At 42.7% G+C, this 19064-nt stretch overlaps 1 protein-coding gene and 1 pseudogene across 1 annotated transcript in view; both read right to left on the bottom strand.

Annotated features, from left to right (window-relative positions):
- Heatr3 (HEAT repeat containing 3) overlaps positions 1–19064 on the bottom strand; it is a 39404-nt gene that overhangs the window by 8846 nt on the left and 11494 nt on the right. Inside the window, exons 4-10 of the mRNA XM_013027885.1 lie at positions 17680–17692; positions 17257–17397; positions 14517–14803; positions 7689–7779; positions 7422–7579; positions 7086–7168; positions 5908–6044 (exon numbers count right to left, since the gene is read on the bottom strand). Of these exons, the coding sequence (XP_012883339.1) occupies positions 5908–6044; positions 7086–7168; positions 7422–7579; positions 7689–7779; positions 14517–14803; positions 17257–17397; positions 17680–17692 (910 nt within the window). The remainder of the gene's footprint in view (positions 1–5907; positions 6045–7085; positions 7169–7421; positions 7580–7688; positions 7780–14516; positions 14804–17256; positions 17398–17679; positions 17693–19064) is intronic.
- LOC105994471 lies at positions 8602–10805 on the bottom strand (annotated as a pseudogene).

Raw genomic sequence — 19064 nt, 5'->3', positions numbered from 1 at the left:
TGTGAGGGCTGGGAAGGTGGCTCAGTGGTAGAGCGCTTGCCTTGCATGCCTGAGGCCCTGGGTTTGATTCCTCAGCACCACATAAACAAAAAGATAAAAGCCGGAAGTGGCGCTGTGGCTCAAGTGGTAGAGTGCTAGCCTTGAGCTGAAGAGCTGAGGGACAGCGCCCAGGCCCAGCATTCAGGCCCCACGACCGGACCCAAAGGAAAAAAAAAAACTATTGTGAGAAACTATTGTTTTTTTCTTTTCTTTTTTTGTGTGTGGGGGGGTTCCGATCGTGGGGCCTGAACTCTGGGCCTGGGTGCTGTCCCCCAGCACTTCAGCTCAAGGCTAGTGCTCTACCATTTGAGCCACAGCGCCACTTCCGGCTTTTGTCATTTTGTTTATGTGGTGCTGAGGAATCCAACCCAGTGCCTCAGGCATGCAAGGCAAGCGCTCTACCACTGAGCCACCTTCCCAGCCCTATTGTTTTTCTTGAGACAAGGTCTCACCCTATAGCCTTATCTAGGCAAGGAAAACATTTCTGGTCATTCATCCAAGTTTGAGAAAGATACTTCAACCCATCCAGATATAGTTTCAGTTAACAGGTCAGCAGACCTGGCATTCCCTAAGAAATTGAGGAAATACTCAAAGAAGTTAAAAAGGGGTAAGATTTGAAATGTCTTTCTGGGCTGGGAATATAGCGCAGTAGAACAGAGTTTGCTTAGCATGCAGGAGACCCTGGGTTCAAATCCTATGCTACTGCCAAAACAAACAAAAAAGTTTCTGAGAACATTACATAGCACCAAAGAAGCTGCAGCACACCTAAATGTAAGTAGTCAACCTACAAATCAGACAGCAGATTATGTTCTAATGAATTTTCAGATTGATTGTTAACACCCAGATGTGGAATAGAAAATATATCCCAGAATGGGATACTACCATTCTAACTACAATACCAACAATAGCAAAAAAAATGATTCCAACTTCCAGAATCTAGGAAAATAGAATCCTAAACAATGTAATGGAGCCCAACTGACAGAATAAGAATTCAACATCAGGGCTGGGAAGATGGCTCAGTGGTAGAGCGCTTGCCTTGCATGCCTGAGGCCCTGGGTTCGATTCCTCAGCACCACATAAGCAAAGTATAAAAAAAAAAAAAAAGAATTCAACATCATTGAAAATTAGGTGTTTTGAAAATCAGCAGCTCCTAACAAGAGGGAAAAAGATAATGATGCTTTTAATGCAAGAATCAAACTAAAACATCTGTCATTTTATCCCTGGTGCTAGCCAAAAGCATAATGTTGGCATGTACAGAGACTCATATAAACTTCATAACTATTCAGAACTGTATTTTAGCATTAAAAATAAAACAAATTAGAGCTGTATCAGTCTCATGCATTTAACTTTCAAATACAGTTAACAAAAAAGGTAAGCAATTTAGCCTCATCCTCCCCACCAAATCCACCAAAAACATTATTCATACATACTCATAAAATTACATCTAACTAAATCACAGGCGTCTAAAAGGACTGTATTAGAATATCTTCTCTCAAAACTGGAGGATCTCAGCCCTGGTGAAAAGTCTGTGAGATAGTAATCCTAACCAATAGGTGCAATCGTGTCTGTCTGCCAATCTAGAGTATTGTCTAGTATCTGGGGTCCCATAGTACATTTATGTGGAATCCAGGGTCCCCTGGTACATTACCTGAAATTTGGGCCCTCTAGTACATTGTCTGGAATCTTATTTCACTCAAGCCCATAAAAGTGAGTAGCTGGCACAATCTGACCATTGGAGCAGAGGTGGCTGGCCTGATCATGACCAGCCACATTTCCCCCTCACCCTGAACCTTCTTAGGAACCTGGAACATACTGAGGTGGTGTAGATGTTGGGGATGGGGGAGGACAGGGGAGGGGAGGGTCATTCTGGCCTTTGCTGGCATTCTGTCCCTTTAGCCAGCCTGATACCCTCAAGACTAGGAGGAGGTGCCCTCACTCCTCATGTCCCTAGCCATCCGCTCATTCCTGTGGTCTGAGGCAGGGAGCAGAGTCAAACAGGAATCTACAGCCAGGGTCCCAATGAGCAGGGCCCACTCATATCTCCTAACCGCTTCCAAGTGCTGCCAGCCATGAGCTGACTTTGTCAAGCTCTGGTCTATAGCTGTCATCTCTTGCTTTTGAATCGTTTCCCAGCGAGTGAAGTCCCAGTACCTAGGGCCTATCCCCAGCCAGCAGAAAGGCTTCTTTGCTGTAATGAATGCACCTGTTCTTTGCTTCTGCTATATACAGAAGCACTTGGGTATGTTTCTCCCAGATCATGTGGCTTCCTCTGCACACATGACTGCTGGGGCCACAGAGACCACACCAAGCTGAAGCCTGGGAGAATGATGGATGGCTTCTGAACTATGGTCAGGGTAACTAAGCACTTTGTAATAGATTTATTTCTGTTTTGATTTGTTTTGCCAGCCCTGGGGACTGAACTCAGGGCTTGGGCACTGTCTCTGAGCTTCTTTTGATAGCATTCTACCACTTGAGCCACAGGGCCACATTTGGCTTTTTCTGTTTATATGGCATTGAGGAATAGAACCCAGCGCTTCATGAATGCTAGGCAAGCACTCTACCACCTAGCCACATTCCCAGCCCTGCACTTTGATAGTTTTAAATAAAATCCTATGCTCCTGGCTACCGACATAATCTTAAGAAAAAGAAAGGAACAAATTTTTGTGACATGCTGCTAGGTTAAGAACATTCTGATGTGTCTTGAAAGCCACTATGTTGTTTTTGTAGATATCACCTTCTACAGCCACTGTCACAATAGATGACAAGGGTTGGACATGTTAATTGGCCCTCCACACATGAAAGGGATTGGATTGCAGACAGGAAAAGTTACTACTGGAGAAGGATTGCCATTATCATGTCTTTTGATGTCCATGTTGCTCAGGTCTGTTCTGTGTCCTATGCCCTCCTGTGTCTCCTAACACTGATACTTGGAGAAATGGAGGTAAGAACTGGCCCCCAAAGTAATATCCTGGTTATTTATTTTGGAATAACAATGAACTCTCTTATAATGAAATCCTATGAGATAGTCAGTTATGCAGTATATATATTTGGCAGTATTAGGGTCTGAATTCTGAGTTTTCCACTTGAGCCCAAGCTCCATTCCTTTTTGTCTATTTGTGTGTGTGTGTGTGTGTGTGTGTGTGTGTGCACATGTGTGAGCATGCACACCAGCCCTGGGCTGGAACTTAGGGCCTAGGTGCTGTCCCTGAGTTTTTTTGCTCAAGGCTACCACTCTACCTCTTAAGCCTCCACTTCTGGTTTTATTGATAATTTAATGGAGATAAGAGTCTCACAGACTTCCTGCCCAGGCTGGCTTTGAACTGCAATCCTTAGATCCGACTTCCTGAGTTGCTAGGATTATAGGCGTGAGCAACTGACCCTGGGCTTGCATTGGTTATTTTTGAGATAGAATTCTGTTTGTTTACTGGACTGGCTTGGAACACAATCCTCCTATTTATGCTTCGTGCTCATTGTCACCCTAGTCTTTTCTGTTGAGATGAGGTCTCAAAAACTTTTGTGCCTGGGCTGGCCTGAAACTGAGATCCTTCTGATCTAAGCCTGAATGAGGGGATCCTGGATTCCAGGTAATGCATTAGGGGACCCCCAAATTCCGTGATAGTGTGGAGGAGCTTGCACCACACTGTGTATGGCTGGCTGGGTCATATAAAAATAATGTTGAGAGAGCCTCATGGAACCCATCCTGTCTGAAGAGTTTCCCAGTTTATTCTTAGCTCAATTAAATCAGTTGGTTTTTGTTTGTTTGGATTGGTGAATTTGATTTAATAAGTAGTAACCACATCTCCCTTAGATTAGTATTTTTGCAATCATGGCCTATAAATTGTGGCCTGAAACTACATATAAACACTTTTAAATTAAAAATAAAATTTATGGCCTGCTGCTGGTGGCTTATGCCATAATCCTAGCTACTTAGGAGGCTGAATTTTGAGGACTGAGGTTCAAGACCAGCCCATGCAAAAAAAGTCCACGATACTCCAATTAACCAGCAAAAAGACAAAAATGGAGATGTGGTTCATGTGACAGAGTGCGAGTCTTGAGTGAAAAAGCTAAGGGAGAGAGTAAAGTCCAAAGTTCAAGTCCTAGCACAAGCACAAAAAACAAAAACAAAATCACTCTAGGTTTTTGAGCATAAATGAAATTAATCCATAGGAGCTATAATCTAAGAGATTCAGTAACTTCCATGCAAAGGCATTTGACAAAAGATGTGTTACAAAAGCAAGATGGCAAAAAAAAAAAAAAAAAAGGTAGAGAACTGTGTGAGGAATTGCGCCATCACTGTCGATGCTAGGGTCTCTCTTTTTTTTTGGTTGGGGCCTGAACTCTGGGCTTGGGCGCTGTCCCTCAGCTCGTCAGCTCAAGGCTAGCGCTCTACCACTTGAGCCACAGCGCCACTTCCGGCTTTTTTCTTTTTGCTTATGTGGTGCTGGGGAATCGAACCCAAGGCCTCATGCATACAAGGCAAGCGCTCTACCACTGAGCCACCTTCCCAGCCCCTCGCTTATCGTTGAGACTCTGCAAGCAAATAAATTTGGTTAACAGTGATGTGACCTGGGAGAGGAACTAAGACAAAGGAAGCGCCTATCAATTTTACAACTTCTAATTACTTTTACATTTTTTTCCTATGTATCATCCAATCAAATTTAATTGTTTTTAAACTGGGTTTTTTGGGGTTTTTTTACTATTTATTTATTGATTTATTTAGCCAGTCCTGGGACTGGAACTCAGGGCCTGGGCACTATCCCTAAGCTTCTTTTTGCTCAAGGTTAGCACTCTACCACTTGAGCTACTATACTACTTTCAGCTTTTTCTATTTATGTGGTGCTAAGGAATTGAACCCAGGGCTTTATGCATGCTAGGCAAATACTATCCCACTAAGCCACTTCCCAACCCTTTACTTTTTATTTTTATTTTGTTATTATAAAGGTGATGTACAGAGAGGATACATTTACTCAAGTCAGGTAATGAGTAATTTTTGTGTGTGTGCACCAGTCCTGGGGCTTGAATTCAGGGCCTAGACACCGTCCCTTAGCATTATTGCTCAAGGCTGATGCTCTACCACTTGAGTTCTACCACTTCCTGCTTTTCAGTGGTTAACTGGAGATAAGAAACTCAAGACCTTTCCTGCCCAGGCTGGCTTCAAACCCAGATCTGCAGATATCAGCCTCCAGAGTAGCTAGGATTATAGACATGAGCCATTGGCAACCTGCTTACATTCTTACAATTAAGAATTGAAAATTATGCGAACACACACATTTATTTGGTCGGCCAAGGGGTTGAACTCAGGGCCTGGGTACTGTCTCTGAGCTCTTCTGCTCAAGATTAGTAGTACTGTACCATTCTGAGCCACTTATGGTTTTCTGGTGGTTAATTGGAGATAAGAATCTTACAGCCTTTCTGTCCAGGCTGGCTTTAAAGCATGATCCACATATCTCAGTGTCCTGAGTAGCTAGGATTAAAGGCACGAGCCACCAGTGCCTGGTTATCCAAAAAAAATTTTTTTTCCAGCACCGAGGACTGAACTCAGGGCCTTGCACTTGCCAGGCAAGTGCTCTTCCATTGAGCTAAATCCCTACCCCACTCCAAATAACTTAATGAGGCCTTCATGATATGATTCAGCCTTAATTGTACTAACATAATTGGATGTATAAAATTTAATAAAAGAAAAATCCAACCCAAGGACTTAAAGGCACACTTCAGCTTGACTCAGTACAATGGCAACTTTGTTATTGTATGGGGAAAGACTGTGCAGATTAAAGGGCAAATACCACACAATTACAAAATCCAAGTTCCTGCCCCTTTAAAACTCTGTTCTGTCCAAGTAATCTTTCAAATGAAGGCTGAGATCTTTACCTGGCTGCGAAAACAGCAGGTCTGAAAGGTGCTGCGCAAGTGTGTAAAGGGCCGGAGCTCCTCCCAGGTGATCCACATCCAAGAGGGACACTAGGCTTTGGAGGCACACAAGGGCTCTACACTGTATAGTGTTCATCCTGTAAAAGAAGAAAACAATGCTGTCTGTTCTCGACAACTTACCCACTGGAACTTCATACTAATTTTTGTTTTCTTTTTTTGCCATGTAGCCCAGGACTCATGATCTTCCTGCCTCCACCTGGGACTACAGTTGTGTGCCCCTATAGCTGGTGCAGAGTTAACTTTTCACTGATGCTTCAAGTTGTGAGTGAAAATAGCTCTAAGTACAAGGGAGTGCAGGAGCAGAGAACTGGTTAGGGAGCCATGAAGAAATCCAACTTAGAGGAATTTCAGTTGTTTTTTGTTCTTTTTTTTTTTTTTTTTTGGTTGGTTGTGGGGCTTGAACTCTGGGCCTGGGTGCTGTCCCTGAGCTCTTCAGCTCAAGGTGAGTGTTCTACCGCTTGAGCCACAGCGCCACTTCTGGTTTCCTGGGGGTTAATTGGAGATAAGAGTCTCACGGACTTTCCTGCCCGGGCTCCCTTTGAACCATGATCCTCAGATCTCAGCCTCCTGAGTAGCTAGGATTACAGGCATGAGCCACCGGCGCCCAGCTCAAATTATTTTTAACCGTGAACTAAGACCTAGGATGGAAGATCCACACACATAAAGTTTAACAAATAATTTATAAGGCAAACCCCCACACACCTGCACATGATCCTCACAGCCCATGTCCCTTCAGCTTGCACTCCCTGACCTGTATAGTAAACTCCTTGCTTATCTTTACAGGGCCACCAGCCAGGTATGCATCCCTAGTTTAGTGTTGAGCTTTATAAAGGCTGAGTCACAGTGTGCACCTGCTCGCTTTTATCCCTGTGGTGAGCATAGGTGCTCATTCACATCTTTTTAGAAGCTGTATGATGACATCAGACTTACTGACCCATTCAACCTGTGGTGGACATCAAGGCTCGTTTAGGCTGGGGCCACTGTGGATCCTCATGCTCAAGAGCCAGCATTGCTCCAGGGCATCTACTCAGGAACAGAACCTTGGGTCTCGGCAGGAGACAGTACTTTCTACTTCATAGGACAAAATGACATGTTTCTGAAAACAGAAAAGTTCTTACTTTCTAATCAAAGGTTTCCAAGTAGGGCTCTGGGAGCATATGTCAACAGCGACGCTGCTTGGAAAGGCAGTTTTCTCAAATACCTAGACAAAGGACAATAATAAAAGTCAATTCAGACGAGATCTCTGCACGAATGCCAGCACCTTCCTTCCAAGTGAAATGGTTAGGAGTGATCAGATACAACCCTTTCATCTCTTCCCAGCACTGTTGGTTCTGTCTGGTGCACAGTGGTACCATCACCTGCAGCTGCAGGTTTGTGTCTACTCCCTGGGTACCTGAGGGAACAGCTTGCTGAGCTTTCCCATGCTCCGCCAGCCTGGAGTGAACACCAGTTACCTTCTTTGGGATAAGGCAGCTAGTGAGAGCAGTGTGAATCTCGTGGGACAGGCAGAGTGGGGTCAGTAGCTGCCCGCCATCCTCAGTGAAGGAAGTCTCCATGAAGGCATCGCTTTCATCGCTGCTCGACAGCTCTTCCCACTCATCATCTGAGGGATCTGGGAAGAGTGGGAACCACACATAATGGAGTATTAAAGATTCCCCCCTCCGCCTATGAAGGTGGCCCTGGGCCCAGGAGAAAAGAGCAAGAGCAAGCTGCCAGCAAACCTTCACTGCAGCACATGTTGACGATAACTTCCAGAGCGGTCTGCTGAGCTGCCAGCAAGGCTGTGGTCTCTCTCAGTTCCTTGTCAGTGGGCTAAAAAGCAGACAAACAAACAATTAAATATTTCCTTGCATGACTGCTTTTATAGTTAAAGCCTACTTGGAAGACTTCCACACTTGGAATGGAGCACATGGGGGTGGGGTAGGCAGAGGATAAGCCATACAATGCTAGAAGCACAAACTAGCATCTCAGTTCCTCTTGGCACAGGAGAGCATGCCACCATTTACTGCATTTCCATTTGTCTCCAGGGTTATTCTCTAAGTGTGGCATGGGTAGCTGGAGATAACAGATAGATAACTCAGGAATTCTGAACTGAAATCACCCTGAAACTTAATCTCATGTGTTAAGGAAGTAATTCAGGATGCTAAGATTAAAACAAAAGTTCACTTCAGACACCAAGCACTTGAGCATAACAAACCTGCATTTAGGTACTTAGGAGTTTTCTTGGAGGAATCACACTAACATACCCACTGCCAACAAGCTCTTCCAAGACTAACAATGCCTGCCTGAGGGACAGACAGGATGGCTTCCTGGCTTTCTTTAAACATGAAATGTATTTTTCCCCCTGCAGATTATCAATTTATTTTTATTTTTGAAAACCACAAACTTCCATCAGAATACTTTAAAAAATATTCTTTTGCATGAATTTAACAAATCTGATAAAAGGACAGTTTATTTGCAATTTAACTATGAAGGTGATTGAAAACCCAGTTAAGATATATTTAAAATCTAAAGGAAGATATATAGGTAACAATAAAAAAATTCAACACATAATGCATTATGTGCCCTACCACTATGTACATGTTCATCTAACACTACTAGTAATGATCGTGAAGCACAGGCAGATGGAGATAGAGGGCTGTCCCTAGAAGCAAGTGAAAGGGATTAAATATCATCATTGTTGTCCTCTTCATCGTCTGTTACCATCACTATGAGAACAAAGCTGCTGCCTGTAGACCTTCTTCCTTCATGTTCACCACAGTCACTCTTGCATCAGATCATCAAACAACTTCTTATTGGAACCCTCCTCTTCATCAAATAACTTCTCACTGAAATTGTTATCCTAAACAAGGTCTCACTGTCACCTTCATCTTCCTTTAGATCTGCATCTACTTCCTCTTTTTTGTCATCTCAGTCTTCAACTTTTCATTTGGATTTTCTTTTTCTTCTTCCTCAGCAGAATCTTCACCCTCTTTTTCATCTGCACCTTCTTCCTCCTTCTCATCATCAAAAACCTCACACATACCTCCTTCCTTTTCTTCTGAATCTTTGTCAGAGCCTTCCTCATCCAACACTCTCTCAAAACCTTCATCACATTTGGGCTTGTGAGTGCCATTTTCTTCTAATTCTTTGTCAGGGCCATCCTCATCAGAATCTTTATCCAGGCCATTTTCTTCTATTTCTTTTTTGGAGCCTTCTTCAGACTGTTTTTCAGAGCGGTCTACATCTGATTCTTTCTCTGAGTCTTCCTCTTCCAACTCCTCGCTGGGGTTGTGTTCTTCAGATTCCTTGTTGGGGTCATTGTCTTCAGAATCTTGTGCAAGGCCATTCTCTACACAATCTTTTTTTACTATCTTCTTAGACTCTCTTTCGGAGCCATTTTCTCTTACCTCCTTTTTGGAATTATCTGCAAGCCCTTTTTTTAGGCACCCTGCTTTATATTCTGTCTTGGGGCAGCTTTCTTTTGACTCTTCAGAAGGGCAACTTTCTTTCATCTCTTTCTTAGGCCCATCTTCTTTAACACCCTTCCCTGAAGTAGCTTCTTCAAATTCTTCCCCGTTTTCTATCCTTTCAAATTTCTCAATAGATTCTATAAATGCCATTCCAGTTGGAGCCTCTTGAGAATTCACATTAGACGTGTCTGGGTGCTGCCTTACTTTTGAAGACCCTGTCTTTTCTGGAGCCCAGACAGAATCTGGACACTGAAGGCCTCTGTTTGCCTCTGAAACATTGAGAAATGCTTCCCATCCTTTCAGCCTCTCTTCCCTTTCTTTTGAGGTCTCCTCTACCCGATAATCAGTAGTTCCATCCCATGTTTGGGCAGTGATTTGACGGCCACCAAACCACCTTCCATCAAGGATTTGAATACAAATATCAGCTTCCTTGGGATCCCTAAAGGACACAGAGGCTACACCATCTGGGTGCCTGTCAAAGAGAAAGAGTGTCTTAATTTGCCCAAACTTAGAACATTCAACTTGGAGATCTTCTCTGATCTCATTCAGCACCAGTGGATCATCCTCAAAATCCATAGGGTGGAACATATTTTTGATGATGACGACTCGCTCATGGCGCATCCGAGATGAACCAGCTCTCCTCTCAGGTCTCCAATCCAACTCCTTTTGTTGAAGAAACAGCTTCTTCTTATAATCTTTGCACTTCTTCTTCTTCTTTGAGGCATCATATTCCCCTTTCTGATGAAACTTTGCCACCTCAACATGCAACTTGTAGCCTCTAATTTCATCTTCATCCAAAAGCTTCAATGCAAGTTCCACAGATTCTCTCTTTAAGTAACAGCAAAGCCCGTCTCCTTTAAGATTTCCTTGGTCATCTTTGTAGAGTTTAACTTTAAATTCTTCTGTCTGAGGATCTTTCATAATTATGCCAAACTTGGACATAAGCTGTATAAATTCATGCACTGTAATGTCGGGAGGCAAACCAGACACATACACATTTGTATTCTTGTCTTCTTCAACATGAAACCATCCTGAGTCGGTCTTTCTTTTTTCTCCCTTCTTTTTGGAATCAGTGGATTCAGGGGTTTTTCTTTGTGAAGGTTCTTCTACAGGCTTACTATTGGAGTCCTGGACATAAGCGAAGGAACTAGATGCACCATCATTACAGAAGCCATAATTAGCCTGATAGGTAGCAATGAAATCTTCAGTGATCTGGGGGAACCAAGCCTTCTTATCCTGGTCCCATTCATACGGACTGTCAGTCAGTTGTGGCCCCAAAGAATCCGTTTCTCCGTTGGGATCGTTATAGATGTCTCCGTACAATTCTTGCATTCGCAACTGCTCATCAAACTCATCATTTTTATCCAAGTTGTTGGCGTTCATGTTTCCTACCTAACCCGGGAGCAGGTATCAAAGAAGCGAAAAGGACAAAATGACGCCGAAGAGGAGCAGAGAAAGGGAGGTCAGCCATGCTAGCCCGACTCCTGCCCCCCTCCCCACCCACTCCTCCCGCCCCCACCCCCCCCATGGGATTACAACCACGCGGCCTCTGGCTCCGCCCCTTTTTCCCTTTTCCTTTTGGCGCTGGTTTTGGGGCTTGAACTCAGGGCACAGGTCTTGTCCCTGAGCTTTTCTTGCTCAAGGCTAGCTCTCTACTACTTGAGCCACGGCACCACTTCCAGCTTTTTGGTGGTTAACTGGAGCCAAAGAGTCTCACACACTTTCTGCCTCTCAGATCTCATCCTCCTGAGTAGCTAGGATTATAGGCATGAGCCACCAGCACATGGCTAAAAAACAAAATGTAGTTCTTGAAGACTGAAAGAAGTGGGAAACACTTTACTCTGAAAACATATAATACCAATTTATAACCTCATCCAGTCACACTACCTAAAATGGGTCATATAAATTTTTTATGACTATAATTCTGAAAATTATTTATGAAAAGTGAAACATTCACACCAATATTTCAAAATAGTGGCATCAGCTTAAAAAGATGTACTCCATTGTCTTCTTCCAAATTTCATTTGTAATTGCTTTTTGGTGTCCCATTATATTTTGTTAAACAGAACCATCAATTTGTGTTATTATATTCAACTCTCTGTACTGTGAGTATTGCAACCATGGATTCAACCAACTTTGTCCAGGCTGTCCTCATCTTTCTGGGCTCAAGTGATCGATCCTCCAGCCTCAGGCCTCCAAGAGCTGGGACCATAGGCACATGACACAATGCCCAGCTAACCAACTTAGGAGCAAAAATACCTGGAGAAAAAGGACTGCACCTGTCCTGAACATGCACAGACTCTTTCTTGCCATTACAGTGTAATAACCAGTTCTATAGCATTTGCACTGTTAGGCAAGTGGGGAATACAGGGGAGTGCAAGTGCTTACCTAAAGTCCTCAATGCCAGCACCACAAGCAAACAGAAAACTCTCCTTGTCTGACAACGAGTTACATAATCCAGGGATGCTTAAGAGGATGCTTATGGGGAGAGGGACACTGGCTGGATGTGAACATTCCAACATTCTTATCTATAAGGTGACCATTAGGGAATCCGAGGAAGCAATCCCTCATGGACAGCCAACTGCAATGAGTCCTTATTTCCTCAGACTTACAGGGGCTAAAGTTAAAAATACACTGGTAGGTTCTATGCTTTATACACATTTTCCTTTCCAGAATATTTAGACTCATTAAAATCTACCAACAAATTTTCTGTCCTGGAATTATTTTATTCATTTATTTATTTATTTTGGTTGGTCATGGGGCTTGAACTCTGGGCCTAGGCCCTGTCCCTAGATCTTCAGCTCAAGGTGAGTGCTCTACCACTTGAACCACAGCACCACTTCCAGTTTTCTGGTGGTTAATTGTAGATAAGAGTCTCACAGACTTTCTCACCTGGGCTGGCTTTGAATCCCAATCCTCAGATCTCAGTTTCCTGAGTAGCTAGGATTACAGCTGTGAACCACCAGTGCCTGACTTATTTTATTTATCTTTTTGTGCTGGTCCTGGGATTTGAACTCAGGGCCTTTGATGCTGCCCTGAACTTTTTTTTTTGCTCAAGGCTAGGGCTCTATTACTTGAGCCACAGCTGTACTTCAGCTTTTTTGGTAGTTTGGTGGAGATAAGAGTCTCACAGTCTTTCCTGCCTGAGCTGGCTCTGATTCTCAATTCTTAGATCTCAGCCTCCTGTGTAGCTAGGATTATAGGAGTGTGCCACCTGTGCCTGGGTGTCCTGGGCTATTTTTATTATCATATAGTAGGTGTACAGATGTATTTCACTGTGACATTTCTACACATGGATGCAATGTATCCTGTATACAAAGTATCCTCACCTCACCTCTCTCTTACCTCTTTTTAAAACAATTCCAACAGGTTTCACTGTTCTATTTTCAAACAAACACTACTTCATCAGTCTAAGAATCTAATTGCAAGTTTGAACTATGCTCTTTAACAAGAGAGGGGGAAGTTGGAGGTGTAGCTCAGTGGTAGAGTTCATGCTGAGGCCCTGGATTTAAATACCAGAACCATACATCATATTGCTAATTTAATAGATGATGCCTAGCATGTCCTAAATTTGTTCTCCATTTATTCCTACTAACAATGTATAGAAAACCATTCCTACTTGCTTTATGCATGTGTCATTATTGACTAAAGAAATCCCTATCAGAGTATCTGCAACTTAGGAAGACTTGCTGCTAGGCTGTGACTACTTCAAATGTGTAGAGAGGCTTAGGTTCTGGAATTAGCCTCCATTTTATGTAACTGCTGCTCAGAACATTGCTTTGCTTCTTACTATTCTAAACTGACACAAAGAATCAAAGTAGATGAGATGTAATGACAACTGAGATTTGCTTCAAAGTAAGCAAGTCTGGGGAACACATGAAATTAAACAGAGTGACTCAGAGCTGGGAAGGGGCCCTCCACTGTTAAAAACAATCCAGGCTGCTCAGTGAAGACTTTAAACCCAATTTTGTGCTATGAGAAAACACTACATATTATTATAATCACAAAATAATTATTTTTTTTCTCTGTGTGTACTTCTATCAATCAAACCCAGAGTCTTGAATATGGTAAGCATGTGTTCTATCATTAAGAACATCTTCAACCCCTCTATTTTTAAAAGAATATGTAAGAAAACAAATCTCTACAGAACAGCTAGTTATGGATACTTTTTAAACAATGTACGTCTACCTTCACCTTGGTGGACAGGAGTCTCTTCATTTACTCCCTCTAAGAGCCCTGGGGAGCAGGTTGGATGTAGGAGGGTCACAAAGAATAGCCTTCTCCCACTGCCTGCCAGTGTTTTAGAACCCCAGCGTTCATGCAGCCTCGCTGCTATTCCCACCTTTGCTCCTGACAATCGAGTGGTAAAACATGGTCCCTTGGCTTGTGCTGACACAGAGGCACAAGAGATAAGGATTAAACATGGAATTCAAATGCATGGTATTCCCAAAGAAGACACTAAGATTTTCATGTCAACAACCCAAGGACAGGAAAGCCTTTTCATTTTATAGTTACCCCACAAAGGCAATGCTTTGGTTATTCATATGTAGTAGGTTCTATCTAGAAAAGTATACCAAGCCTTTGCTGTTTCAGATGAAATGATTCCTGAACTTAACTGCTTATCCTCCCTGCTAAATCCCAGCCCTAGATAAGTCAAACCTTCATTGACCTTATACTCAGCAGTAGTTAAGTCAATGAAGGTTGACTCATCACTGTGCTAATCAGGAGACTAGAATGTTGGAGACAATCTGAACAGAGTACAAGTTCTTTTAGTTTGAAGACAGTCTGGGAGGCCATGTGTAGCTCAAGTGAAAGGCAGAGATTGAAAAATAACTGGGTATTTCTAACATGTTCCAAAAAGACTGGTCTGGCTAATCCTTAAAAGTTCCTGTATATAAAAATGTAATTTTAAACAAGAGATTTTTTCCCCCTTCTCTGGGAGTTTACTTTTTATGAGAATCCATAGGAAAGCATCACTGATTTTCATGGAAATTCTCTTTCTACAGACAATTTTGCTAATGCTTTTCTATAAAACTAAAGACCTGTTGAAAGAAGACAGCTGTTATTATTCCATATCTGAGCATCAATTTGACTTACTGGAAGTAAATCAGAAATAAAAGTCTTTCTTCTGACTTTTCTCTTTCGAGGAGTTTCCTCCATTTCATCATCTTCAACCAGATCAGTGCCATTAATGCCATTAGCATGCTCCAGGACCTCCTCACTCTCTGCAGCCAACTTTATCCGCTGAGTCTCAGCCTCCTTCATCTGAATAACCGTTTTCATGGCATCGACTTCTAAAACTTCAGATAAGATCTTCAGTATGGCATTTATGATCTCTGCCTGACTCTTGGATGGAATAATGTCCTTTAGATTCCAGACTGTGCCTAAGAAAAATGACAAAGGACTCCTCTGTAAAACCTTATATTAAGAACAGTTTAGCTGGGCTGGGAAGGTGGCTCAGTGGTAGAGCACTTGCCTTGCATGCATGAGGCCCTGGGTTCGATTCCTCAATACCATATAAGCAGAAAAAAAAAAAACAGAAATGGTGCTGTGGCTCAAGTGGTAGAGTGCTAGCCTTGAGCTGAAGAGCTGAGGAACAGCGCCAGGCCCAGAGTTCAGGCCCCATGACCAGACAACCCCCCCCAAAAAAAAAGTTTAGCTGGGCACTGGTGGCTCATGCCTATAATCCTAGCTACTTAGGAGGCTGAGATCTAAGGATCACGGTTCAAAGCCAGCACAGGCAGGAAAGTCTGTGACACTCATCTCCAATAAATCACCAGAAAACGGGAAGTGGCATTGTGGCTCAAGGGGAAGAGCACTCACCTCCTTGAGCTGAAGAGCTGAGGGACAGCGCCCAGGTCAAGAGTTCAAGCCCCACAACCAACAACAACAAAAAAAGAATAGTTGCCACAGAAACTTCAGCCTCAGAGGTAATTTCAAAATGTCTCAATCCCACTGCATTTGTTTAGGTTTAATGAAATGTCAAAAAGTCTGTGAGACTCTTTTTTTTTTTTTTTTGGCTGAACTAAGGGCCTGAGCATTGTCCCTGAGCTTTTGCACTCAATGCTAGTACTCTACCACTTGAGCTATAGCACCACTTCTGGCTTTTTCTGTTTATATGGTGTTGAGGAATTGAACCCAGGCCTCATGCATGCAAGGCAAGCACTCTACCACTGAGCCACCTTCCCAGGCCCCACTTCTGGCTTTTTTGAGTAGTTTATTGGAGGTAAGGGTTTCATGGATTTTCCTGCCTGGGCGGGTTTCCAACTGCCATCCTTAGATTTCAGCCTCCTGAGTAGCTACGATTACAGGCACCTGTACCCTGCTGTGTGTTAAGACGCTTATCTCCAATTAAACACCAAAAAGCTGGAAGTGGAGCTGCAGCTCAAGTGGTAGAGTACTAGCCTTGAACACAAAAGCTGAAGGACACCACTGAGGCCCTGAGTTCAAGTTCCTGCACAAGCACTGCACAGATATGTGCTGTGCTATCTGCCCATAAATCTTAGCCTGTGGGGGTATGAGGCTTGAGAATCAAGAGTTCAGGCCAGTATAAGTCAGAATCATCTCTCTGCCTTGGCACATAACATAGTTCTCAGATACTCAGCATATCAACAGACACAGAGAACACTGATCAAGTTTCTCTGAAAATGACAGAGTGAGCTGCCTTGCTTTCTTTCATCTTAACCTGAGCTGCTTCTCTTCTTCCAAGAGTGGAATGGAATGTACTGGACTCCCAGGTCTCATGTGCACAAACAGATGGTGGCTTTAACTTCTCAAGCTAAAATAGGAGCTACCCTTAAGTAGTTAGATTTTTTAAAGTGATGTCAAAATAAAGCCACTGCTCTAGCACATACCCAAAAGACTGACAGCATCACTCCATAACACTGCTGCATTACCCTCAAGAGCCAAAGGTGACAGTAAATAACTGTGAATTATTCTACTTGTCTAAGATATGTACAGTTGACTTCAGAAACAGATAATAGAATGTAGGCTATCAGGAACTAGAGGGAAAAAATGTCATTTACTGGGTCCAGTTTCAGTTTTGCAAGATGAAAAAGAGATCCAAAGTTTTATTGTACAACATGCACTTTTTTTTTGGGGGGGGGGTCCGGTCATGGGGCCTGAACTCTGGGCCTGGGCACTGTCCCTTAGCTCTTCAGCTCAAGGCTAGCGCTCTACCACTTGAGCCACAGTGCCATTTCCAGCTTTTTTCTTTTTGCTTATGTAGTGCTGAGGAATTGAACCCAGGGCCTCAAGCATGCAAGGCAAGCACTCTACCACTAAGCCACCTTCCCAGCCCCAACATGTACTTATTTTATACCACCCCCAAATTGCACGCTTCAAAATGATCCTAATGGCAGTGTTATAAACATTTTACCACAATTAAAGAACAACAAAAATTCTCAACACCTGCAAAGTCAAAAAACAAGAGGAAACTACACAAACACTGTATGAAATCCCTACTAAGATCCAACGGACTGTCAGTTCATGTCCTGTTTGTGCTCAAATACTGGAGCAACACAATCTGGGTATGAGGAACACCTGGCAAAGGAAGTAGCCATGTCGTGGATGCCCAGACTCAACTTTGGAACTCACTAGCTCATAAATAAAAGGAGATTCTAATCACAGCATTTCTTTATTAAGCAACTATAGTTTGTCAGACTGAAAACAAATCTACTCTAGAAGGCCTCCTGATTATGGGCAATAACAGGAACTGAGATCTACAGTCAAATGTTAAGAAGCTCAGAACAGACATAAGTGCAGAGAGCGCTGATGTGGCGAGACAAGGAACTGAAGCTAGTGAAATGGCACAGGTTTGCATTTGACAAGATTTTACCTGCCACCAGGGTCTTTAACAGAATGTACTCCATGGAACTGACAGGACAAAGCATGGCACATTCCAGCCCATGCAATGTTGTGGCATTGAGAGATTTCAGTAGCTCTGGGTTATCTTCTGTCACTGTCTGCAAACAGTATGCTGAAAGACAACAGCCAAATATTGAGGAACGAATGAACTCTGTCTAGCATAATTTATACCAATGCAAATTATCAAAACATGTATATCCTGTTTATAACTTTTCTTAGACCCTGTAGCTTTTGCAGGACGTGTATGCTGTTCTTCAAGGAAGGAACATACAAATGAAGCTACTGATGCTGCCAAGACCTTTTAATTTTCTTTTCCAAGTTTCTAATTCTTTACAGAACTAAAATGAAAATTTAAAGGTCCATATTTATAACAGCATGTCTTCAATTTACATACTTATCATGGGCAGCTAGGGGCCACAGTCAAAGTACTGCTGTAGTGAGAATAAACGCAGGTTTGGGGCATTTTTGGCTTGGTCATGTCAGGGTCTTAAATGTTAGGTTTTTTTGGGGGGAAGCAATATTTAAGAAAATCATGTTACATAAAAATATGAGCAAACTGAGATGGGTAAGATACCATAAAACATGTGTTTCACTTAGCTCTTAGCATCTTCCTTGATTAAAGCAAGACAACAGATTCCAGTTTATATACTAGGAATAATTAATGGAAAATAAGAAACAACTGCACTGCACAAAAGTTCTGTAGCAGAGACCTCTGATGCACACATCCCCATATGTGCAACCAAACTTGTCACTTTGAGGTCTTTTTTTTTTTTTTTGTCAGTTATGGGGCTTGAACTCTGGCCCTGGGTTTTGTCCCTCAGCTCTTCAGCTCAAGGCTAGCGCTCTACCACTTGAGCCACAGTACCACTTCCAGTTTTCTGAGTGGTTTATTGGAGATAACAGTGTCACGGACTTTTCCTGCCCAGGCTGCTTTTGAACCAAGATCCTCAGATCTCAGTCTTATGAGTAGCAAGGATTACAGGCGTGAGCCACAGGTGCCTGGCTAACCTTTGAGGTCTTTATTCCATACAAATTCCTCTCTTTTTTAGGCCTAAAAATTTCAGGATGGATTGTCTCCTTCCAAACACACAGTAATGCTTGACCTAATGTGATCGCCATATACAATGTACAAACAACCACATATATACACATAAACTTACATTCATATGTATTGTTTTTCATTAAGAGATTTTGATTCTATTCAACTTAGTAAGAAGGCAAAATAAACTGTGATTGCATCCATAAACACAAGCTCAGAAGAAGCTGTAATAATATGTAGGGTAAAATCTTTTAAGATTACTATATGTAGGTCTTGCTTAATTTTAGAAACAAAGTAATTATTTGTTTTTAAAGAAAAGTCTTGAACCAGCACTGATGGCTCATGCCTGTAATCCTAGCTACTCAGGAGGCTGAGATATGAGGATGGCAGTTTGAAGACAGTCAGGGCAGGAAAGTCTAAGATTCTTATCTCCAATTGACTACCAGAAAACTGGAAGTGAGTAAAAAAGCTCAGGGAGCCAGGTGTCAGCGGCTCAGGCCTGTAATCCTAGCTACTGAGGAGGCTAAAATCTGAAGATTGTAGTTTGAAGCCAGACCAGGTAGAAAAGTCCCCGTGAGGCTCTATAATCTTCAATTAATTATTCAAACACACACACACACACACACACACACACACACACACACAGAAGTGGTGCTGTGGCTCAAATGGCAGAGCACTAGCCCTGAGCACAAAGAGGCTGGGAGTGTGGCTTAGTGGTAAAGTGCTTTCCTAGCATGCAT

Source organism: Dipodomys ordii, unplaced genomic scaffold (genome assembly GCF_000151885.1).
Source record: "Dipodomys ordii isolate 6190 unplaced genomic scaffold, Dord_2.0 Scaffold106, whole genome shotgun sequence".
In the NCBI taxonomy this organism is placed as follows: domain Eukaryota; kingdom Metazoa; phylum Chordata; class Mammalia; order Rodentia; family Heteromyidae; genus Dipodomys; species Dipodomys ordii.
The sequence above is the reverse complement of the archived record's forward strand: the minus strand, read 5'-3'. Positions and strand labels throughout refer to the sequence as shown.